At 45.6% G+C, this 25,348-nt stretch overlaps 1 protein-coding gene across 1 annotated transcript in view; it reads left to right on the top strand.

The window, feature by feature from the left end:
* Positions 1-25,348, top strand: part of GPRC5C (G protein-coupled receptor class C group 5 member C) — a 133,720-nt gene that overhangs the window by 24,389 nt on the left and 83,983 nt on the right. The window contains exon 2 of the mRNA XM_078654235.1: positions 23,133-24,175. Within this exon, the coding sequence (XP_078510361.1) occupies positions 23,167-24,175 (1,009 nt within the window). The 5' untranslated portion in view covers positions 23,133-23,166. The remainder of the gene's footprint in view (positions 1-23,132; positions 24,176-25,348) is intronic.

Here is a 25,348-nt window from a genome sequence, read left to right as displayed (position 1 = left end):
AACCATCTCTTGTCACTGCCTCCATATGCATGATTCAAACAGGAACTGTTTCCTTTTGGACTGGAGTTGTCAGAATTCTCCTCACAGACCGCCAATGGGAAAGCGTGGTGTATAACGCTCATCCATGCCACATTCATGAAACTCATGGCAATTGTTTGGCACATGAAGATGAATGCCAATTTTGAAATCCTTTGCTCAATACTGAACTCCTCAGTCATACCGATGCTCTTCTTGCCTGGTGCTCCCGGTGGCTTCCAGAATGCCCCTCTGTGTAAACGCAGAGGCAGGAACATTTGCAGTCTAGGTGGCAAGGATGTTTAACCACCTGCGTAGCATGTCATCCAGCACAAGGAGCACAATTCCATCTTCTGAAAGCTTGACATCTCTGGTGCATTTTCGGTACAGATGTAACATTTTCAAGCAATTCCTAACTTTTTCTTTTTTCATGCCAGGTAACCCAGCAAAATCTTTTGTTAAGGTGATGCAGGATGAAGAGGAGGTGGAGTTAGGATTGCCTTGTAGATTTCAGGTGGAAAAACTACAAAGGACATCATTTATCCCCCAGATCACCAGATACTCAAGCTCACCTGCAGTCATACTTCTGGAGAAAGGGAAGAATGTTCTAGGGCCTGGTCAAAGATCAACTCTGGGCTTTTTTGATCTGCTCTGGCAGGCTCTTCCCTCAGTCCTCCATCTTGAAGTGCCACTCGTGACTGGTGGTTGAGAGGGTGCTTTCTGGCCGCATTTCTTGCTTGCCCAGAGGAATCTCTGCTGAACGCCTGAACTTTCCTGTGTGTCCCGCCGATCTTGGGGCTGGACTCTGTGGTGTTGCCTGCAGCGGGACTGCGAGGACCAGACTGCCCTGCGGACCGTGATCCGCTGCAGCTGGCCCTCTTCCCGCCTCCATTCACTGTCCATTAATACCTCTCGCGGCCCCCGTTCCGCGGGCGCCGCTCGTGACTGGTGGTTGAGAGGGTGCTTTCTGGCCGCATTTCTTACCTGCCCAGAGGAATCTCTGCTGAACGCCTGAACTTTCCTGTGCGTCCCGCCGATCTTGGATCTGGACTCTGTGGTGTTGCCTGCAGCGGGACTGCGAGGAACAGACTGCCCTGCGGACCGTGATCCGCTGCAGCTGACCCTCTTCCCGCCTCTATCTATTCTACTCCTACAAAGGCACGCCCAGTGTAGCGCACGCGGGACGCGCGCGGGCGTGCGCGGGGCGAAGCCCGGGCAAAGGGCGGGCCGTCTAAGGCCGTCCAAGGTCGACTAAGGCCAGGCGGGGCCCCCCCCTTTCATTTGGCATTTTGACTGTCAGCTGTAGATATATTAAGTGTATGAAAGATTCCGGAGGATCACAGGCACGATTGCGATTGCTATCTAAAAGTGTGGGTTGGTTGTGGTTATAATTACTATGTCTCTGCGGTCTGGGAAAAATCGCCATGTTGCAATTCCCACTTCTGGCGGGGTGGTTACAGGCACCCTGGATCACTTCTTCAAGAGAGCCTCCACCATACTGGAAAAGGAGATTGCCTACGTAGAAAAGCGCCTCTCCTTGGATTTAATAACAGGGAAACGGTCTTCCCTAGGTCGTATAGGGACGACGGTTTCTCTGGCGCCCACAAATACTCCAGGGGACGAAATCAGGCTGGTGGATGTTGGGGACGCTTCAGATAGTTCGAGTATAAATCTATCTTCCCTGAGCCTGGCCTCCAGCAGTGTCAACACTGGTTTGCATAATTCCCCAGGGCCAGTTATTCCATCTGTTCCCACTTTGACCCAGGTCTCCCTAGATAGCGCAAAAATCAATAGTAGGAAAAGAAGGGGCAGCTCTCTGATGGGCCACCATGCTAAACAACAAAAGAAGATTTCAAATCCGGCCCCGATAGCTGCTCTTCAGCTCCCTATTCCTTCTAGGCCCAATACAGAAGTCATTAGCCCCCCTGATTGCTCAACTGTCCCTGAGGGTGACCTCCTGGGAAAAATTGAGATTCTGGTGAAATCTCTGATGCTGCCACTCCTAGAGAGAACTAGGATGATCAACTCTAAGTTAGATCAGACTGAAAAGCAGTTCGGAGAAAATTCACTTTTATTAGTTGACTTGGCCAAGGGTAATGTCCATACTAAATCACCGTATACTACCACAAAGGACCCGGGTCCCAGTACTATCACTGCTGCTGAGGAACCTAGAAAAACCTCATAAAAAAAACAAACACACCCTTGCCAAAACCCCACCCAAAGAAACAAGTAGGTACATCAAGGCACGGCGGGAAGGTAATGGATCCGGTTTGTGCATCCCAGCCCTTATTTAGTGGTTCACCAGCAGATAGAAGGCCAAATAGGCAACTCCAGCAGGATAAGGAAGCTTGTAAAGACCAACTCCCCAGTTTAAACCTTCCCCCAGAGGCAGCACCCTATGCAATAGTCTTAGTGGGGGTACGATCCCTGGAGGCAGGAAAATTAGAATCGTACAGGGAACTCAAGAACAAGGTGGTTTTTTGGCTAGATAGGAATAGGACCCTCCCTCCATCTCTGAATACAGAGATTTTGGGTGTTAGAAGGGTGCATTGGGTGGGCAATAAACCCAAAGATCTTGAAGGGGATTGTATCCTAGTGAACTTTAGCGATACATGGGTTGTAGACCACATCCGGAGAGAACCTAGATTTGGCCGAGAGGGGGATATCCAATCCCTGGGCCTTGAGTACTTTTACCCAGGGGCTATGAATAACAGACGCCATAATTCTTATCCCATTTTTTGACAGAGAGGATTTCTGGGAGCAAATCCATCTCACAGGTTAGTGCACCCTTTCCCAGTTTATAATAGGTTTGATCCCCTAACAGACCTGGAGGGCGTAGATTGACTCCCCAAAACAGATGGCGAGACTAATGAAGACGACAGTCAAATAGGTGTAATGGACTGTCTCTCTGACAGTAACAGTGAGGGTACGAAACACCTAAGTGGACCCAGCAGCTCAATTACAACCCAGGCACCACCATCTCAGACTGTAAACGGGGCAATGAACAACAGCCTAAGAGTAAATGTAGAACAAGGTTCCCTGTCAATTGTTTCCTGGAATCTGGCAGGAATTTCGAATAAACTTGACCTGCCAGAATGGGGGTCATTTATTGACTCGCAAGATGTGTGCCTATTCCAGGAAACCTGGGCCAGGGAGGACTATCAGCGCAATGGTTTTGCCTCATTTTCTATCCAGGCAAAATGGGTCGGGAAGGGACGCCCGTCTGGCGGATTACTCATTTGGGTGGGTTCACACTTAGGATGTTCTGTAAGGATACTTGAGACAAACTCCGCGGATATCCAAAGTGTGGCATTAGAATGGCCAAATGCGGCTAAACTAGTATTAGTCAATGTATATTCAAGACCAACGGGCGTGGCTAATGTCTCAGGAACAATTGAGGATCTATCCCTCTTCCTTGGTACCATCCCCCAAGCCACCCCATATCTGGTAGGGGGTGACTTTAATTGTCAATTCAAGCCACTGCCAGCCTTCCTGGAGGGCACCACACTGGAGGAGGATGACCAATGGGATATACCACCTGTTGGGGGCCTAACTGTGAAGTCCTGGACTCCGCTTGCTACCCAAATCATGGCCCTGACTCTTAATTACTCTATAAGGGCCTGTAATGGGCGGGCCAGTGGGGATATTCCCCCGAAGCCCACCTTTAAGAAACCGGGGTTTGAGTCACGCATAGATTATATCTTTGTGAAGATTCGTGACTGGGCTAAGGTAAGGAGCTTTCAGGTAACCCTACGTGACGAAAGCGATCACAATGCGCTGATCCTGAAATTCCAGGTGCCGGTATTATCACTGAGAACCAGATGCCTAATACCTCCCCGGACCATAGTGCGATCCTATCTAGTGATAGACGCAGAATAAGATGGGCTAAAGTTATAGGGAACCCAGAATCTATCTCCCGGCTCTATGCCACAATACTACCGGTCCTGCAAGGAGTAGAAGAGCTTATTTTACTATGCCCGTCGGTGGAGAAATACAATGCACTTGGCGATCTTCATTTAGAGCTCACCAGTGCATTAGCAGAGGTATTGAACCCGCGAATAACGAAAAAGATTAGTAAATCGACAAAAGCCTCATGGTATAACACAGCCTGTAGGAAGGCTAAAGCCGAACTTCTTGAGGCTATGAAGCAAAGGGGTAGCATTGTGCTGATTAGGGCAAAGAGGACAGAATATAAACACCAAATCCAGATTGCCAAGTCTGAGTAGGACAACGAAACTGGTCTGAAATGGTGGGTGCCCTTAATCTCAGAGATGCCCGGAAATTCTGGCAGATCGTTAAAAATGGCTCTCTGGCCCCAACATCAGCAGTAGAAGCTAACATTGCTTCTAGTGTCTGGGAGGCTCACTTCCGCACCCTATATTCACAGGCTAGCACAGATCTGGTAGAAGACATAGGTAATCCAGTGATGGGCCCTAGCCCTGAAATGGCCCAGGCAGAATTCACTGTGGCGGAGGTTGGTGCCGCAATTGCTAAATTGAGAGCGGAGAAAGCTCCGGGCTTGGACAGGCTCCCGGGAGACTTGTTCAAGCATGAACCAACTGTCTGGGCCCCATACCTACAGGTCCTTTTTAACTCAATTTTGGGTGGGATGGAGGTTCCTAGCACTTGGCTGGGGGCAGAAATTGTACCCATCTTCAAGAAGGGCTCTCCTCTGCTCCCAGCCAACTACAGGCCTATTAGCCTCATAGACGTCCCACAAAAGGTCTTTGCAAGGCTCATTCTGGACCACCTATTAGAGTGGATGCTTGATCACTCAGTCCTGAGCCCTTATCAAGCAGGGTTCAGGAAGAAAGTCTCTACCATAGATCAAATTTTCCGCTTGGCCCTTCTATATTGGAAAACGGTAAAATTGGAGGGTGGCAGACTCTACACCGTTTTTGTAGATCTACGGGCGGCATTTGATCTCGTACCCCGTAGAAAACTCTGGTCTGTCCTATCCAACATGGGGTACCACAACATCTCCTAAATATGATTGTCCGCTTACACACAGATAACTATGCGCAGGTTAGATGTGGCCAGGATAGTTCTCTATCTAACAGATTCCCCATTGACAGGGGGGTAAGACAGGGTTGTGTGCTGGCACCGACCCTGTTTTGCCTCTATGTCAACGGGGTAATCGCCCATTTAAATGGGGTAGAGGATGGTGATGCCCCCAGACTTTCCGGAAGCAGGGTGCCGGCGATTATGTTCACAGACAACACCCTGCTTCTGTCTACGTCACCTCTGTGGATTCAACGAGTCCTCAAGGGTTTTGAGGTATTCTGCATAAACCATGGCCTTAAGATCAACACTCTCAAGACCAAATATATGATCTTTAATCCCCCATCAAAAACACGTCCTAACCCATGCATCGGTGTAAATAGGCTGGAGAGGGTTCGAACCTTTGAATACCTAGGGGTGACTCTAAATAAGAATATGTCTTGGGGACACCATCAAACAAAATCACAACTTAAACTGGCCCAACTGGCGGGAGGAGTTCTTAGCCTTATAAATAAAAACAAATCTACCATCAAGGCAATCGGTCCCCCGTTTGAGATATATAGAGTGCAGGCCAGGGGAGCAGTCATGTATGGTAGTGAACTCTGGGACCATATGTGTAAACCTGAGATGGTGGCAAAGGCGAATAAATTTATCAGGCAGCTTTTATCTCTCCCCCCTAGTACCCCCCTTTTGCCGATGAGGCTTGATTTGGGATTAAGGCCACTTGATGAAGACTTCGGTTTTAGGCCCTTAATCTTCTGGCGCAGAGTATGGACCACACCTGAGCTGGCAAACTATAGGTCTGAGCTGCAGGAAATTTTGAACTACTCGATTGTAGGGAATATTCCCTGGTTTCAGCAAATAAAAAACGAGTTTGTGCGTTTGGGACTAGCCAACCTGTGGTTTGATCCTGCGACTGCTTGCCCCACGGTTTCTCGGAAGCAGTTGCTTTCATTGTACCATGAAAGCAAAATTGTGGCACAGAGACAGGGCACACAGTCTGGTACCCTGACTGACTCCTTCCTAAAGACCAAGGATACTTATAAGCTGGAGGGAATCCTAGATATTATATTTCCAACTAATACTAGGAAACTCTACCTACAGTGGAGGTACGGAAGTTTACCAATCCGAGCCTTCACTAGTAAGTGGACTGAGCCCTCCCTGAGCCATTGCCCCGGGTGTAACTATGAGCAGGAAACTGAGTTGCACATATTGTTCTTCTGTCGAACTTATGTGCAGGCTAGAAGGCATTGGATAGTTCTGGCCTGTAAAAACCTGGGCTTTACTCACTCCCTGCAGGCATATAGGGTTCTCAAAACGGACCTCTCTGGCATGATAGTGTTTGCGGTAGCCAAATACCTGGAAACCTTCTGGCAGAAGAGAAGACGTTTATTATCTAGGGTTGCAGAATAATTGTATAATTTTAAACATTATCAACATGTAACTATTTTCTTAACATTTATTACTGTTTCCATGGACTAATTAAAGCTCCCCTATGATGATATGTATTAAGGAACCATGCTGCTGTTTTTAAAATCTTTGATTAGTTATCCATGATGCAACTAATTGTTTTAACTGTATAACTGTTGTGTTTTATCTTTTATGGCCAATCAGCTGAAATAAAGATGTTGATGATGAAGAAATGCCAATCACACAAAAAATCCTAAAATGGCTTCCACTGCACGGTCAACCAAGCATGCCAACAAGCTCCACACTTGCTCTGGGATGCCCTAGGGTAGCCATGCGCTATATAAGTGCGTATTCATTCATTCATTCACACTGTACAGCTGCCCTCTGTCCACGTCCCACATAGCTCTAGCATAGGGCACATTGAAGTGAGACGGGTAGAAGCTTTTAACAGGAGAGGTCAGTAAGCATCCCTTCTCTCTAAGCAATATGTAAAAAAGCCTGTCTTCTCCACAAGAAATGAATGATGCTACCACTTCATGAGGCTATGCTTCCGGCATGCTCTGGAGTCTCAGTCAGTTTAACAGGGCAGTCCTCAGTGAACATTCAAGATTGTCATGTTCACTGAGGCAAAATAAAAAGCATGCAGGGGCATTCAGTGACTTGCCAGCAGTATTACAGAGAGCAGTTGAGCACGCTTTCCAGAGAATTGCAGGTGGCACGTTTGCACCAATCCTGGCTCATTTTTATCATTTTCACTTTCAAAATATACTTTATTTGTAGTTTATTAATAAGCATATACAGTCATAAAGCATGCGACTGTGATAGAAATGCCTGCTGGAAGGTGGTCAACACCCCGTTTCTTTCAGGAGGGGGAGGATATTCATTAGATGTACCCATTGAGAAAGACACTTGGGCTCTCCGTTATCGGAACATATTTCAAAATAAGAGTAGTAACTCTTCTACTATAACTTGGATTCCTCTAGAAGATTACCCACACCTTTCGTTTGAGACGGCAGAAATAGAGTTTGCTATCGTGCAGACATCTTCTCTAAAAGCTGCCAGCCTAGGTGGGGTCCTAGCTGATATTTTTCTTGTAAACAAATACATGTGGGTTCCCTTGCTGACAAACATTTTCCAGCCGCGGCCGGTAGTGGGAGTACCTGCCGGACGGTGACGTGGGGATGGGGAGGGGCAGGGTGGGGGTAGTAATGTATGGATTATGGAGCTTTACAGGAAAGTAAACATATAAATAAATAAAACGAATTTCGTTGCGCGCACTGCATCGCATTTGGTGATGCAGTGCACGCAACTAAATTCGTTTTATTTATTTATATGTTTACTTACCTTTAAAGCTCCATAATCCATACATTACTACCCTGCCCCTGCCCCTCCCCACGTCACCGCCCGGACGGTACTCCCACTACCGGCCGCGGCTGACTTTTTCCATGCAATAGCTAAAATAGGTCTGTTGCCCTCCTGGAAACAATCTCTAATTATCCCTGTTTTCAAGAAGGGGGATGGCCATATTCCAAAAATTGCAGGCCTATCTCTCTAATTGGTTGTACAGCCAAATGAATGGCCCGGCTACTGCTAAATAGACTTGAAGAATGGGTAATGGAAAAAAAGTCTCTTACTATGGTTCAATATGGCTTTAGAAAGGGAAAGGGTACAATAGAGCAGTGCTTAAACTTGTCACAGCTGGCTGAAAAATATTCATTAGCAAAGAAGGGCAAATGATGTATGGCCTTCATGGATTTTACTGCAGATTTTGACTGTGGGGTACACAGCAACCTGTGGTCTATTATGGAAGATGTGGGAGTTGAACCCACAATAATCATATTTATTAGACAAATGTATACTGGAGCAACATCTACTGTTCGCTATGGCAAACACAGAGAATGTTCAAACCCTTTTAATATAGAAAAAGGCCTAAGACAGGGATGTGTGCTTTCCCCCTTTATATTTGCTCTTTATACAAATAAGCTAAATGAGGTTTTGATGGATACTGATAAGGATACCCCTTGTGTTGAATCCCTTAGGCTTCCTGTTCTTCTCTAAGCGGATGACACAGTCTTACTAGCGAGAACACCAACGGCTTTGTAGGCTCTCATAGAGAAGTATACCTCGTTTATGGCTGAATTGGATGTATATGTAAATAAATCAACAACTTTTGTTATGGTTGTAGGGGATGGTTAAAAGAAGTGGGTGCTGTATGTTCGTTCGACTCAAATCTCTGTAGGGCTAATAAAAATGTATGATACTCCAAGCTTATGTGACAATTTATCAAAATCGATACTAAAGGAGATTTTTTGGGCAAAAAGCGCAAGTGAAAGGAAAGAGAGTAATAAGGGGAAAAGCGCTTTAATGGCATATCTGGAACTGCCCCCTGTGATGTATAGATCTAGGTCTAATTTGTCATTTGTTGAGAATCCGCAGCATCGTTTTATTTTAACTATGGTTTGCCTAAATTACATCCTGCTTATGCAAGGCTACCCCTCAAACCTGTATCCCATCACTCAGCTCCCTCCTGTCCATGTGACAGAAAGTCCATACAGACAACTTTGCACATTATTTTCTTCTGTTCCTTCTATACCCATGAGAGGAAAACGTTTATTGTTCCACTATTGCGAACATTTTGTATGAAAGATCTGTAGCCTTATCATTGATCAAACAATTAGAAACCCTGTATGTATGCTATCTGATTGCATTATTTGGATGGGCGGCTGTAAAGAATCTGGAGCTTTCGTGACAAGTCTTAAAAATAGTTTTTCTTTTTAATATAAATAAACTAATTAAGATTGGGATTTTTAGAAAAATGTGATTAATTGTAGCAGATGAATTTGAAATGAACTGAGTAATATATTTTAAGTGAAAAAAGCTAGATATCTGGAGTTGGTATTAATTCTTGGATAATTTCCAGTGAACAAAAATATTTTAGATATTATGTTTAACTATGTATTGGCACAGATGTTTCTTTTAATCGCTTTTTTTATGTGTACTTTTATACATTTTAAGTAATGCGAAAAAAGTATATGATGATAATGACTATATATTACCTTAAGAAAAGTATCACTTTTGTCCCAAACGTGAAGACAGTTTATATTATGATGCCTAACTCTATTAATGGTCCAGTAATCCCATCAAAGGGTTAGGTTGCTTCAGGATAGCTCGGGTGCCGGGTGTGAGAGAGAGAAGGTAGCAGTAGGACCTGGAATAGGTTCTGAGAGTTGCTGCCGAGCGGCACCAATCCACAAGTAGCTGGTGATTTAGCTTTGCAACGAAGGGCGATTGCAGTTGCTAATTTATTCATTTCTTTGTGAAACTCAATTAATGTAAAAACAAGGGCAGAATATTTGGCACTATGATGGTGTATATGTTACATATTTTTTTTGTTGTCTTTTTAGCTTAAGACCTGCATTGTTTTATCATCGGTTGGCTATATTTTCACTCTCATTTGCTTCTTATTTGTTAGCTTCTGTGGGCTTTATGTCCTCTTCTTGTGCCTGTCCCTGGAGCACCAATCAATCACTCGTAAAGTACGGCTAATCCCCATGAGGGTATCCAGGCACTGGAAATCCTGGGGCACGGGTGGGATTCAGTTGAACAGCCAGGTCTTGAGTCCTTTCCTGATTTCCAGCAGAGAGGATGAGGATGAGATTTGGAGGTGCAGGAGGAGGGCGTTCCAGGGGCCTTATTTATGAAGGACTTGCGCCACCGGTGCGTCACTTTTTCCCATGTTAAAAGTGACGCACCGGCAGCGCATGTCCTTCATAAATAAGGCCCCAGGACTTAGTAGCGAGCATGGCTGAAGAACACGTGTCCTTCCACTAGTCGTGTTTTTGGAGCTATTTGTTTATTTCTGTTTAAGAATGCATGTATATCACATGCTTTTCCTCTGCCCCCTTGTTCGTACATTTTGGTCCAAAGTTTGGAAACAAATTAATAATATTTTCTCCACTAATTTTCCTTTTTCCTATACAAATGTTTTCCTGGGTAGCCTTTCCGATATATGGTCCTCCTCTCCCTTCAACACTTCTATTATTGATCTCCTTTTAGCAATCGCCTTCCAGCAAATCACCAAAGCGTGGAAAGATACCTCATCCATTTCATATCAGGCTTGGTGGTATGGTGTTTGTTTTAACCATAGATTGGATAGAGCTTATGTTTATCCTATTACGATTGCTATCAAACGTGATTTATTGTGGTTACCTATCACCTCTTTCTTAGACTCCTCAGCTGCATCTTCTACACTTCATTACCCTCGTACTGAGGAAGTGCCCAAACCCCCTTGAATTGTTTTTTACTTACTCTTTTTAATACGTTCTCAACTCGTTTCATGATTTAATGTAGTTCAAATGGTTATGCTCATTTTATAGTGATATGCCTTGAATACTGCAATTGTATTTTCTCTGCTGACTTTTTACATTTCTCTCTTTTTTCCTTCCCCTTCTCCCATCCTTTCTCTCTTTCCCTCTTCCCCTTTCTCTCTCTTTCTTTCCACTTTCTCTTATAAATATTAACTAGCTTGTTTGAGTTGTTTCATATTGCAGTTGTTATTCCTTGTACGAATTGCATTCTTATACCCAATAAAATTATCTTTAAACTCAAAAGAATGCATGTATATTTCAGTTGTCTCCCTCATGCGCCTCTCTGCCCATGCCCTTGGGCACTGTTTTGCTCTTTCACCAGTGTGCTTATGTCCCCTCCCTAGGCTCATGTAGCCCTCTCTTACCCATAAGCTTCTGTGCACCTGTGTTGCTTTCTCTCCCTAGTACGCTTCTGTTCCCCACCACCACTCATGGTGTCTTCTCTTGCTCATGCGATTTTGCGCCTCACTGGCCTGCTTTTCTTCATCCCCGTGCTTCTGTGTCCCCGCACCCATGTTGTTCTTGCACTCCTGTGTCTCTCTTTTGCCTCCATTTTGCTCTTAGCTGTAATTCATTTGTGTGATTCTCCCTTTCTCACTCTGCATTGCTGTCTCTCGCCCTTGTGCATCTCTAGCCCGACCTCCCTGGCAGCCTACCTTATGCAAGATTGCCAGAGCACTTAACATAGTGTGCAGAGAGGGAGTTAAATAGAAACCGGCATAATCACACCAGGAGATATGGATTCACGCAAGTGATATGATAGTCACACTCAAAGGACTGTCTATCCTGTAAAGAGAACTGGCACCTTCCTTGGATTTTAGGCTTACCAAGAACTTACAGGAGCTTTGAGTCTGCCCATTGCTCACCATTGGTAGGCTTTATTGTCACTCGCATTGGCTTTCTTCTTATTTGATCACTTTCCTTGCCTCTCTCTCTCTCCTGCTCACTCTTTCCCCTGGCTACTCCCCAACAGATTTCTACCTCTCTGTACATAACGCTGGCTTTATTGTGTGCTTCTCTGCCCGCACTCATGTTGCTGTCTCTCTCATTTGTTTCTCACTGCACTTTATGTTGTTCTCTCCCTTGGGCCCGTGTCTGCTACCTGTTGCTTTCCCTTACCCCTCCTCCTTTGCCCCCACCTATTATATATTTCTTATAAGCATATTTTTAAAAAGACTTTATTTTGGACGGCTGCATAGCAAATTGCTGCAGTTTCTCCACAAAAGTGCTTTTATGCACTTACAAATTCTATTTTATTTTTTTATTGACGGATCGAAGTAATGCCCGCCAGTTTACATTAATCAATAAAAAAAAATTAAAAAATGGCACCCACATCACTCTGTTGATGCACACGTGTGATGACCCATGCTTCAAAATGAAAACAGTAGCCTGGTCACAGTGCCTTTTTTTGCCAATATTGAACAGCACCAACAGAAAGCATTGCTCTTTAGGTCTTACAGGTGAAGCACATGTGTTGTCATATCCGACGATCTATGGTTTGAAAAAACAAAAACTCTAAAAAGGGGCTTTTTACCATTGGTTGACATCATTGTCAATTTGATTTTCTTAATTTGTCAATTTGATTTTCTTCCTTCTCACTGAGCACATGTCTGTTGGCTTCACTTTTTTCATGTGGTTTCTTCTCTGGAGCATGGACCAAATAGTGACTGATTTCTTGATTAGTGTTCTTCCGTGCTGCTTGTACTTGGATTGTGGTACTTTTATGTATGCTTTTGCTTACAAGACACCTTGAAACAATCACAGTTGAAGCTCACTCATCTTGGTATCACCAAGAGCTGAGCACAAACAACTAGCAATAAGAACATTTTGTGGCATGTGATCAGTTTCCAAAACATACATTTCAGCCGCCTGTCTCTTTTATTAGTAATGAAGCTGTACACATACTCATTATATTTAAGACTGTTGCCATAGAGTATGTGTTTTTGCTGAATTAACCTTTGCCGTTGTGTCACTAAATTGCTGGTTACCTCTTTTATAATTTAGAGGATGTTTTAGTCATCATCATACATGCGCTGATTAGAAAAGGTTTATGTTTCACCTTTACATTTATCTCTTTCTACCCTTACCCCTAAAGAGACCATTAGCTTCCCTTACTTCTACACTCCCTGAACCCTAAATTGATCCTTACCTCACTTTACCTCCAGCCACCCAGAACCCTAAAATCACCCTTACCTCCCTTTACCTCTACCCACCATGAACCCTAAATTCAGCCCTACCTCCCTTAACCTCATCCCACCCCTGAACCTTCATGTCACCCTAATCTCCCTTTACCTCTGCTCTCACCTGAACCCTCAAGTTACCCTCACCTCCCTATACCTCTACCCACCAACGGAGTTAGTGGAGTCTGCCTACTCCGCGCTCTGCTTGAAGTGTGGAGTTCGGGGACAACTGTGCCAGCTGCAGTACTTACTGGCACCCACACCTAATTTTGACACAGACCTCTACACTCACAACCTGGTGCCACATGAATTTATATCAGATCTGATGGAATTGAGATTAGGGCTTTGTTCATCCTCAAGAACCTTAGTGTTTCTCAATATACATGACTTTATTTCATCTACCAGTTCTGTTTTGAAGGAATACAGTGGGCAGATCAGGTATCGGGTCTGCACAAAGACTCATGCCGAAATAAATACATTTAGGAAAATGTGGAGAATCATCATAGAGGAATGTGATCTGGCAGTGACCAGTGAGCCGAGCCATAGTGATAGCTATTAATAATGTCCATAGACACCTCCACCACTAAATGTAGTGTTGAATCATTGTAATGGTGGCTGAACTGAGCGAAAGGCAGGACCAAGTGCGGACGTGCATAATGATGAGTCTGAAGGAATTCACCTATCGAGTATCACTGTGACTTAATGTGGCAAGCAGATGTGTGATGTCAGAGGAACAAACACAGCAATGAGGTTTGACACGAGGTGTGTCCAGAACCAGAGAAATAATTGGACAGGTAAGGCATCAATCTCAGAGCACCACTTTCTGGTGGATTTGTGAGAGATGTTGGTAGACTGCTGCTGAAGCTAGGACAGCACTTGCTACTCCATATTTCAGCATGATGTGATGTCGATTCTGCCCGCTCCGCAGAACTCCACAGAATATCGCAGAGTTTTCATTTAACTCTGCAGAATTCCTCAGAGTAAAAATTCCTCAAGTTCCACCCACCCCTACAACCCACCTCTGAATCCTCAAGTCACCTTCTCCCCCTTTACCTCTACCCACCTCTGAACCCTAAAATCATCCTCACTATCCACATAACATAACTACATTTTACCTCTACACACCCCTGACCCCTCAAGTCATCCTTACCACCCTTTACCTCCACCCACCCCTGAACCCTCAAGTCATCCTCACCTCCCATTACCTCTAGCCACCCCTTAACTTTCAAAGCATGCTCACCTCCCTTTGCCTCTATCCACGCTTAAACCTTGAAATCAACCTTAAATTGCCCTCCCCTGATGTTGCTTGCCTCATCCAACTTCATCTCCAGCCCTCCACCTTTTGCTTACCCCTTCCCGTTCCGCAAGACAAAAAAAGTGCCCAAAACTCACCCCAACGGATTTCAAGATTCTACAGAGAAGCAAACAGTGCTGCAATCCCTGCTCTGCATGGACCCTTTCAAAAAGGGGGGTGGTGATGGACAGAGTATCTGAATTAAGCAGAACACTCCTACCCAGTCAAAAGATCAGGGCTTGATCCATCACCGTTTTTTAGCTCACTGCACCATCCCAGTTCAGAACCTGGCTATATGCAAATTAGTCTGTCCCTGGCCCAGTGCATCATGGGAACAGGGCAGACCAAACTACCAAGCCAATTCTTTACAGGAAAGGAAACAAGCTTCCGGGGACCGGTTTCTGGCATTACAGCCGTCTTCGGCCCGGCTTGCTTGAATCCTGATGGTGCAGTGAGCAAGGGACTCACATCTGAGCATACCCTTCCACACTTGTGGTGGCCAAAACGATTCAAAAAGGGGGGTGGTGATGGACAGAGTATCTGAATTAAGCAGAACACTCCTACCCAGTCAAAAGATCAGGGCTTGATCCATCACCGTTTTTTAGCTCACTGCACCATCCCAGTTCAGAACCTGGCTATATGCAAATTAGTCTGTCCCTGGCCCAGTGCATCATGGGAACAGGGCAGACCAAACTACCAAGCCAATTCTTTACTGGAAAGGAAACAAGCTTCCGGGGACCGGTTTCTGGCATTACAGCCGTCTTCGGCCCGGCTTGCTTGAATCCTGATGGTGCAGTGAGCAAGGGACTCACATCTGAGCATACCCTTCCACACTTGTGGTGGCCAAAACGATTCAAAAAGGGGGGTGGTGATGGACAGAGTATCTGAATTAAGCAGAACACTCCTACCCAGTCAAAAGATCAGGGCTTGATCCATCACCGTTTTTTAGCTCACTGCACCATCCCAGTTCAGAACCTGGCTATATGCAAATTAGTCTGTCCCTGGCCCAGTGCATCATGGGAACAGGGCAGGCCAAACTACCAAGCCAATTCTTTACTGGAAAGGAAACAAGCTTCCGGGGACCGGTTTCTGGCATTACAGCCGTCTTCGGCCCGGCTTGCTTGAATCCTGATGGTGCAGTGAGCAAGGGACTCACATCTGAGCATACCCTTCCACACTTGTGGTGGCCAAAACGATTCAAAAAGGGGGTGGTGATGGACAGAGTATCTGAATTAAGCAGAACACTCCTACCCAGTCAAAAGATCAGGGCTTGATCCATCACCGTTTTTTAGCTCACTGCACCATCCCAGTTCAGAACCTGGCTATATGCAAATTAGTCTGTCCCTGGCCCAGTGCATCATGGGAACAGGGCAGACCAAACTACCAAGCCAATTCTTCACTGGAAAGGAAACAAGCTTCCGGGGACCGGTTTCTGGCATTACAGCCGTCTTCGGCCCGGCTTGCTTGAATCCTGATGGTGCAATGAGCAAGGGACTCATGTCTGAGCATACCCTTCCACACTCATGGTGGCCAAAATAATTACAAAAAGGGGGTGGTGATGGACAGAGTATCTGAGTTAATCAGAACACTCCTACCCAGTCAACAGATCAGGGCTTGATCCATCAACGTTTTTTAGCTCACTGCACCATCCCAGTTCAGAACCTGGCTATATGCAAATTAGTCTGTCCCTGGCCCAGTGCATCATGGGAACAGGGCAGACCAAACTACCAAGCCAATTCTTCACTGGAAAGGAAACAAGCTTCTGGGGACCGGTTTCTGGCATTACAGCCGTCTTCGGCCCGGCTTGCTTGAATCCTGATGGTGCAATGAGCAAGGGACTCATGTCTGAGCATACCCTTCCACACTCATGGTGGCCAAAATAATTACAAAAAGGGGGTGGTGATGGACAGAGTATCTGAGTTAATCAGAATTCTGCTACCCAGTCAACAGATCAGGGCTTGATCCATCACCGTTTTTTAGCTCACTGCACCATCCCAGTTCAGAACCTGGCTATATGCAAATTAGTCTGTCCCTGGCCCAGTGCATCATGGGAACAGGGCAGACCAAACTACCAAGCCAATTCTTCACAGGAAAGGAAACAAGCTTCCGGGGACCGGTTTCTGGCATTACAGCTGTCTTCGGCCCGACTTGCTTGAATCCTGATGGTGCAATGAGCAAGGGACTCATGTCTGAGCATACCCTTCCACACTCATGGTGGCCAAAATAATTACAAAAAGGAGGTGGTGATGGACAGAGTATCTGAATTAAGCAGAACACTCCTACCCAGTCAAAAGATCAGGGCTTGATCCATCACCGTTTTTTAGCTCACTGCACCATCCCAGTTCAGAACCTGGCTATATGCAAATTAGTCTGTCCCTGGCCCAGTGCATCATGGGAACAGGGCAGACCAAACTACCAAGCCAATTCTTTACTGGAAAGGAAACAAGCTTCCGGGGACCGGTTTCTGGCATTACAGCCGTCTTCGGCCCGGCTTGCTTGAATCCTGATGGTGCAGTGAGCAAGGGACTCACATCTGAGCATACCCTTCCACACTTGTGGTGGCCAAAACAATTCAAAAAGGGGGGTGGTGATGGACAGAGTATCTGAATTAAGCAGAACACTCCTACCCAGTCAAAAGATCAGGGCTTGATCCATCACCGTTTTTTAGCTCACTGCACCATCCCAGTTCAGAACCTGGCTATATGCAAATTAGTCTGTCCCTGGCCCAGTGCATCATGGGAACAGGGCAGACCAAACTATCAAGCCAATTCTTTACTGGAAAGGAAACAAGCTTCCGGGGACCGGTTTCTGGCATTACAGCCATCTTCGGCCCGGCTTGCTTGAATCCTGATGGTGCAGTGAGCAAGGGACTCACATCTGAGCATACCCTTCCACACTTGTGGTGGCCAAAACATTCAAAAAGGGGGGTGGTGATGGACAGAGTATCTGAATTAAGCAGAACACTCCGACCCAGTCAAAAGATCAGGGCTTGATCCATCACCATTTTTTAGCTCACTGCACCATCCCAGTTCAGAACCTGGCTATATGCAAATTAGCCTGTCCCTGGCCCCGTGCAACATGGGAACAGGGTAGACCAAACTACCAAGCCAATTCTTTACTGGAAAGGAAACAAGCTTCCGGGGACCGGTTTCTGGCATTACAGCCGTCTTCGGCCCGGCTTGCTTGAATCCTGATGGTGCAGTGAGCAAGGGACTCACATCTGAGCATACCCTTCCACACTTGTGGTGGCCAAAACGATTCAAAAAGGGGGGTGGTGATGGACAGAGTATCTGAATTAAGCAGAACACTCCTACCCAGTCAAAAGATCAGGGCTTGATCCATCACCGTTTTTTAGCTCACTGCACCATCCCAGTTCAGAACCTGGCTATATGCAAATTAGTCTGTCCCTGGCCCAGTGCATCATGGGAACAGGGCAGACCAAACTACCAAGCCAATTCTTTACTGGAAAGGAAACAAGCTTCCGGGGACCGGTTTCTGGCATTACAGCCGTCTTCGGCCCGGCTTGCTTGAATCCTGATGGTGCAGTGAGCAAGGGACTCACATCTGAGCATACCCTTCCACACTTGTGGTGGCCAAAACGATTCAGAAAGGGGGGTGGTGATGGACAGAGTATCTGAATTAAGCAGAACACTCCTACCCAGTCAAAAGATCAGGGCTTGATCTACCACCGTTTTTTAGCTCACTGCACCATCCCAGTTCAGAACCTGGCTATATGCAAATTAGTCTGTCCCTGGCCCAGTGCATCATGGGAACAGGGCAGACCAAACTACCAAGCCAATTCTTTACTGGAAAGGAAACAAGCTTCCGGAGACCGGTTTCTGGCATTACAGCCGTCTTCGGCCCGGCTTGCTTGAATCCTGATGGTGCAGTGAGCAAGGGACTCACATCTGAGCATACCCTTCCACACTTGTGGTGGCCAAAACGATTCAAAAAGGGGGGTGGTGATGGACAGAGTATCTGAATTAAGCAGAACACTCCTACCCAGTCAAAAGATCAGGGCTTGATCCATCACCGTTTTTTAGCTCACTGCACCATCCCAGTTCAGAACCTGGCTATATGCAAATTAGTCTGTCCCTGGCCCAGTGCATCATGGGAACAGGGCAGACCAAACTATCAAGCCAATTCTTTACTGGAAAGGAAACAAGCTTCCGGGGACCGGTTTCTGGCATTACAGCCGTCTTCGGCCCGGCTTGCTTGAATCCTGATGGTGCAGTGAGCAAGGGACTCACATCTGAGCATACCCTTCCACACTTGTGGTGGCCAAAACGATTCAAAAAGGGGGGTGGTGATGGACAGAGTATCTGAATTAAGCAGAACACTTCTACCCAGTCAAAAGATCAGGGCTTGATCCATCACCATTTTTTAGCTCACTGCAGCATCCCAGTTCAGAACCTGGCTATATGCAAATTAGTCTGTCCCTGGCCCAGTGCATCATGGGAACAGGGCAGACCAAACTACCAAGCCAATTCTTTACTGGAAAGAAAACAAGCTTCCGGGGACCGGTTTCTGGCGTTACAGCCGTCTTCGGCCCGGCTTGCTTGAATCCTGATGGTGCAGTGAGCAAGGGACTCACATCTGAGCATACCCTTCCACACTTGTGGTGGCCAAAACGATTCAAAAAGGCATGAGTCCCTTGCTCATTGCACCATCAGGATTCAAGCAAGCCGGGCCGAAGACGGCTGTAATGCCAGAAACCGGTCCCCGGAAGCTTGTTTCCTTTCCATTGAATAATTGGCTTGGTAGTTTGGTCTGCCCTGTTCCCATGATGCACTGGGCCAGGGACAGACTAATTTGCATATAGCCAGGTTCTGAACTGGGATGCTGCAGTGAGCTAAAAAACGGTGATGGATCAAGCCCTGATCTGTTGACTGGGTAGGAGTGTTCTGATTAACTCAGATACTCTGTCCATCACCACCCCCTTTTTGTAATTATTTTGGCCACCATGAGTGTGGAAGGGTATGCTCAGACATGAGTCCCTTGCTCATTGCACCATCAGGATTCAAGCAAGCCGGGCCGAAGACGGCTGTAATGCCAGAAACCGGTCCCCGGAAGCTTGTTTCCTTTCCAGTGAAGAATTGGCTTGGTAGTTTGGTCTGCCCTGTTCCCATGATGCACTGGGCCAGGGACAGACTAATTTGCATATAGCCAGGTTCTGAACTGGGATGGTGCAGTGAGCTAAAAAACGGTGATGGATCAAGCCCTGATCTGTTGACTGGGTAGGAGTGTTCTGATTAACTCAGATACTCTGTCCATCACCACCCCCTTTTTGTAATTATTTTGGCCACCATGAGTGTGGAAGGGTATGCTCAGACATGAGTCCCTTGCTCATTGCACCATCAGGATTCAAGCAAGCCGGGCCGAAGACGGCTGTAAACCAGAAACCGGTCCCCGGAAGCTTGTTTCCTTTCCAGTGAAGAATTGGCTTGGTAGTTTGGTCTGCCCTGTTCCCATGATGCAGTGGGCCAGGGACAGACTAATTTGCATATAGCCAGGTTCTAAACTGGGATGGTGCAGTGAGCTAAAAAACGGTGATGGATCAAGCCCTGATCTGTTGACTGGGTAGGAGTGTTCTGATTAACTCAGATACTCTGTCCATCGCCACCCCCTTTTTGTAATTATTTTGGCCACCATGAGTGTGGAAGGGTATGCTCAGACATGAGTCCCTTGCTCATTGCACCATCAGGATTCAAGCAAGCCGGGCCGAAGACGGCTGTAATGCCAGAAACCGGTCCCCGGAAGCTTGTTTCCTTTCCAGTGAAGAATTGGCTTGGTAGTTTGGTCTGCCCTGTTCCCATGATGCACTGGGCCAGGGACAGACTAATTTGCATATAGCCAGGTTCTGAACTGGGATGGTGCAGTGAACTAAAAAACGGTGATGGATCAAGCCCTGATCTGTTGACTGGGTAGGAGGGTTCTGATTAACTCAGATACTCTGTCCATCACCACCCCCTTTTTGTAATTATTCTGCATGGACCCTTTGACATTGTTTTCCTGTGAGTCCAGCACGGGAAACTCCAGCTCGGACCTAAGATATTTAAGCTCTCACTTTTGTGAAGGAAGAAAATAATCCCATACTAAGAAAACGGATCACTGACCAACACAGTCAGTGCTGACCACGTTACTTTCAAACACACTGCACAGTAGCCGTGCTGCTGTCCAACATGGAAAAAAAGACACATAAAAACCAATATATCTACCATAGGTGAGACCTATTGGCTTTCACATTTCTTGTTACTGATGTTGTTCAGCATGTATTTTCATATTCAGCAGGTGAGACCTATTTGCTTTGCCAAATGTATACTTAGGAAGTATTTCTAAACAGAACTATACTTCGATGGACATTTATCTTTATTAGGGTTAGTAACTATTATTTTCCTTTGTACAGGAGCCTAAGCCAGTTACCACCCTCCTGAGGCTTTAATTGCTTGACAGTAAATGATACAGCAGAGTCTAAAATTCTAAGGGAACCAAGATCTACCTTTACAAGCAACTGTGTCCCAGGGCCCTGCGGCAGCCATGAGAAATGCAACACCAAATACTAAATTTGAGAAGGCATCCCAACCAGGCCCCTGCGCAGAAAAAAATACCAAAACCTACAGGCTGACTAAGTCGATCTTATGTATTTAATTATTTGGCTACATATCCCTGTAGACCGGTTCAGTGGGATTGCATTTTTAATTCTCATCTATATTGCAAACTGAATCAATCAACAATAAACCCAGTCTAATAGATTTATATTAAGGTATTTTTTCATTTAAATATATTGGGCCTTTTTTATGGGTTGTAGAGTAATGATAAAGACGAGAGCGCCCTGAGCTTTAGCAGACCATTCTTCAGTTTATGGTATTTACAGAATATATATGCATTTTGGGTCCATTAGGAAGGGAGATGCGCTCTCAGTTGCACCTCCTCTTGAAGCCTGAGTGTATATTGAAACTATACAGGGTTGTGGTCGTTGTGTTACAGATCTAAACATGGCAATGATGTCACTCTACTGTGCAGGTGCCATCTGTGAAAGAAACAGCAGCTTCAGCTCCATTCTCAGGTCAGTGACGAGGTTGTGTCTTTCCGCCAAAAAATAGTGCCCTGCATTAACCTGACAATTAAGGGGCATATTACCAAGCAATAGCGATAATTATCGCTATTGCTTGGTTAGAGACAAAATTTTACCGCTAGGCTGCGGCGATTTTTATCGCATTACCAAGGTTTATCGCAAATGCGATAAAAAACAGACGCAATGCATGAATATCGCTGAAAAGTCAGCGATAATCATGCATTACCGAGCTAATGCTCTTAGCCATGTTATCCACCTCCCATTGGATAACATGGCTAAGAATTGCTCAGGGCCGGTGTTAATTTTTAGAGATATTCGCGCTTAGCGCGAATATCTCCAAAAGTTGGTAATAGGAGATAGCGATGTTAGCGACTGTTTCCAGTTGCTAACATCTTGGCACGCCCACTTTGCATGCCATTAGTGATAAATATCACTGACATGCAAAGTGGGGCCCAAGATGGTCGTTATCTCCTACTAGCTGTCGCTAACTGGTGTTAGCGACAGTTAGGTAATAGGGAGATAATTTTATCTTCGCTTTCTTGGCTTTTAAAGCCAAAAAAGCGGAGATAAACCCCCTTGATAATATGCCCCTAAGATTCCTCACCAGTAATCTCAAATCTCCCTCTCTGGGATGAGTCTTTGATGGGCAGGCATCACCCAGAGAATGCAAAGAGAAGGGAGATGTACAAGGTGTACACAGGAGGACAGGGCCCGTTGGTGAACAAAAAGGCGTTTCTTAAGAGCTTATATTAAACGCTGCATTTTCATGTGCTTTAAGTCTAAGTCTTGGGAGTGCGTGAATGTTGCTGTCATATTAACTTTAACTATTAAACGGATCAGCTGATTACTGAGGAAATATCAGTCAGTGGAGAGAGTATCACAAATCACCTGCAACCCCCAAAGCTACAGAGTCTTTCATTGTGAGTTAACACAGCATATTTCATTTACTATAAGTAATTAGAAAGGCAGATTCATTATGCGATTGCTGTATTTATCCAGAGGCAAAGTGTGTACAGGGCTGTGTATGGAAATACTCTAAAACACCTCTGTGGATTGAGAGTTTGATCACAAGCTGAATTTAAAAGTGAAAAAACTTAACAAAGCAACGGGAGGTCGGTTAACTTATTTTAATCCACATTTAAATAAGGCAATCTCATCCACCAGAGGGTTCTCTTAGAATGGAAAAATAATGAAAACCTAGATGTCTGGGGAATGGTTTCAGCCTCACTTGAGTTATAATCGGTATTCTAGACGGCCAAGGCCTGCATATGTTTTTATGGAATGAGTTGATTATCCATGGGGAACAAAAGGAGAACAGCTTCTGCCTATCATTTCCATGCCTGGTTGTTTAGCTAAGCAAACACAAGGAGATGATGGACGGAGCGCTGAAACTTTTCAAACACTCACCCCCAGTCACAAATCTGGGTTGACTCACTTCGCCACCCCAGTGGTTGTGTAGTTATAGAGGGGACATGACAAAGGTTTATTGAGTCTTCATAAATATCCTCACATGTATAGGAGGAGACAGACAAAGCTTTAGGATTATATTAACACTGTATCATTTTGTCATGTGTGTTACATTTTGAAGTGTGTCTTCCTTGCAAACCTCATGTTTAAAGTTAAAAAAAAATAATAACTACAACTATTTGTATATGGCCACTTAATTTTCGCGATTTTCTACAATGATTTCCAGGCATTTTCAATGAAAACCTCATCAGCATTTCTAAATTGAACAAATGCACTGTTTTCCCCCAGGAGATAAAGTTTATTTTCTTTCTTTCTTTCTTTAGGTGGTTAAGACTCTTCCACTGGTCAAGACCCAAGATGGGGAGGTCGGCAGTTCTTCTGTCAGCTCTGTGCCTTCTTGTAACCTTCGCCACAAGTGAGGGCCAAACAGCTGCCCCAGCTGGATGTGGCGCGGGCCTCTGGTCCATGTATTATAACCTGTGTGACCTGAATGCGGCATGGGGTATCGTGCTAGAATCCATAGCCGGTGCTGGCATTATCTCAAGCTTCATCCTTCTCATCATCCTGGTAGCCAGCATTCCCTTTGTCCAGGACTCCAGAAAGAAAAGCCTGATTGGCACCCAAGTCTTCTTCCTCATCGCCACCTTGGGACTCTTTGGTATTGTCTTTGATTTCATTGTCAAGCCCTATTTTTCTACCTGTGCTTCCAGGAGGTTCCTCTTTGGGGTCCTCTTTGGAATCTGCTTCTCATGCTTGTGGGCCCATGCCATCAGCTTAAACTTCCTAGTGAGAAAGAACAGTGGGCCCCGCGGATGGTGGATCTTTGCCATCGCTGTTGGGCTTGCCATGGTGGAGGTCATCATCAACACTGAATGGCTGACTATCACCATAAGCCGGACCCCGTTTGGGGATCCGTGCAACATTTTGAACATGGACTTTGTGATGGCTCTCATCTATGTCATGTTCCTTATCTTAGCCACATTTTTGACCACATGGCCCATCTTCGATGGGAAATACAAGCATTGGAAAAAGCATGGTATCTTCATCCTCCTCACCTCAATCATGTCCATAGCTATTTGGATTGTCTGGATTGTGATGTATGTGTACGGCAACATGCAAAGAGGGTCACAGCTCTGGGATGACCCAACATTGGCAATCGCCTTGGTGTCCAATGCCTGGACCTTCCTCTTTTTCTACATCATCCCAGAGATATCCCAAATTACAAAACCTGGCTTGCAACAGGCCTTTGAGGAAGACATGTACCCTACGAGGGGGGTGGGCTATGAGACCATACTCAAGGAGCAGCAGAAGACCCAGAATATGTTTGTGGAAAATAAGGCATTTTCGATGGATGAGCCCGCAGCAGGTAAGAGTCCGTAATAGTCAAATTAAGGTTTTATTAGCTATCTCATAGTTGTGCCTTATGGCTATGGTACAGTTCTGTCCAGCTGTAAATCGATCATGGACACCATGTTCCCAGTCACTTATTCATATGTAACCCTGAGAGCACCCTCACAAGTTTGAGTCCCAGCTGCCAGGCTCCCGAGGGCACCTAGCCCTACAAGACTGTTAACTTTTTTATTTGTGCGTTCTGTTTTCTACCTCTTGTATCCTTCCGGATGTATTTAACGGTAAAGCTTTCTGATAGCCTCGGTCATGTTCGCCCTATAGAACATTTTCTAAATAAATCCTGAAAGAAGCAGTACTACACTAAAACAAATTCAGAAGCTTCACCAAGAGACACTCCAAGTGACATCTTTGCAACAAACCTGGGGCCATATTACAGTAAGGGTGTTTGTGCTGTCTGTGCATCTTTAACTAGTTGAGTCAGTCCTAGTAGGGCTGTGCACCTTATCACTAAGAATGCGCTGCCCCATGATAGATGCTGACCCGCCCTGGGGTAGTGCAGCAGTGAAAGACGGATGGCTGATTGAACCAGCAGTCTGCCTTTCATAGTGCAGGCGGCACCCGACCCACACTTTCAAGGGTCGGCAGAGATTCACCTGAGGTGGATGCAGTGAGTGACTACAGGTGATGTCTGAAGGGGGGTCCATTAGACGCTTTCAACCACTTTCAGAGGGCACCTTCAGCAGCGTAGTTACTGTGAGCCACCTCTTTGTGGCATGCAGTCACTGTGCCCCCGACGGCCTCTTTATGTCCATAATACGGCACAGAGGCAAACTCTTTCCCATTATTGCATGGAGCCGCACCCCCATGAAATAAGGGAACGCCTAGTTAGGATCATGCTGGCACTATATATATATATCGGTAATACCGTTACTCCTCGAGAGCACTTTGTGTAATACGCCCCCAGGTCTTTTATCCTTGATCTCGAGTTAATTTTGAATGAACAATCATGACAACAGGAATTTGAAATCTTTGCTCCATAGCAGATATGTTGCAAGTAATGTGCTCACCTCACACACACCATGTCTCAGGTCAGACTGGACACAGCCCACGAACCAGGCACTAGCAAATGAATTAGTCAGTCTGGTGATTTTTATGTGCTCTTACATTGTATCTTCATTTGCACGTTAGT

The sequence above is a fragment of the Lissotriton helveticus genome, chromosome 7 (assembly GCF_964261635.1).
Source record: "Lissotriton helveticus chromosome 7, aLisHel1.1, whole genome shotgun sequence".
Taxonomy (NCBI): domain Eukaryota; kingdom Metazoa; phylum Chordata; class Amphibia; order Caudata; family Salamandridae; genus Lissotriton; species Lissotriton helveticus.
This window is presented reverse-complemented; position numbering and strand designations above follow the sequence as displayed.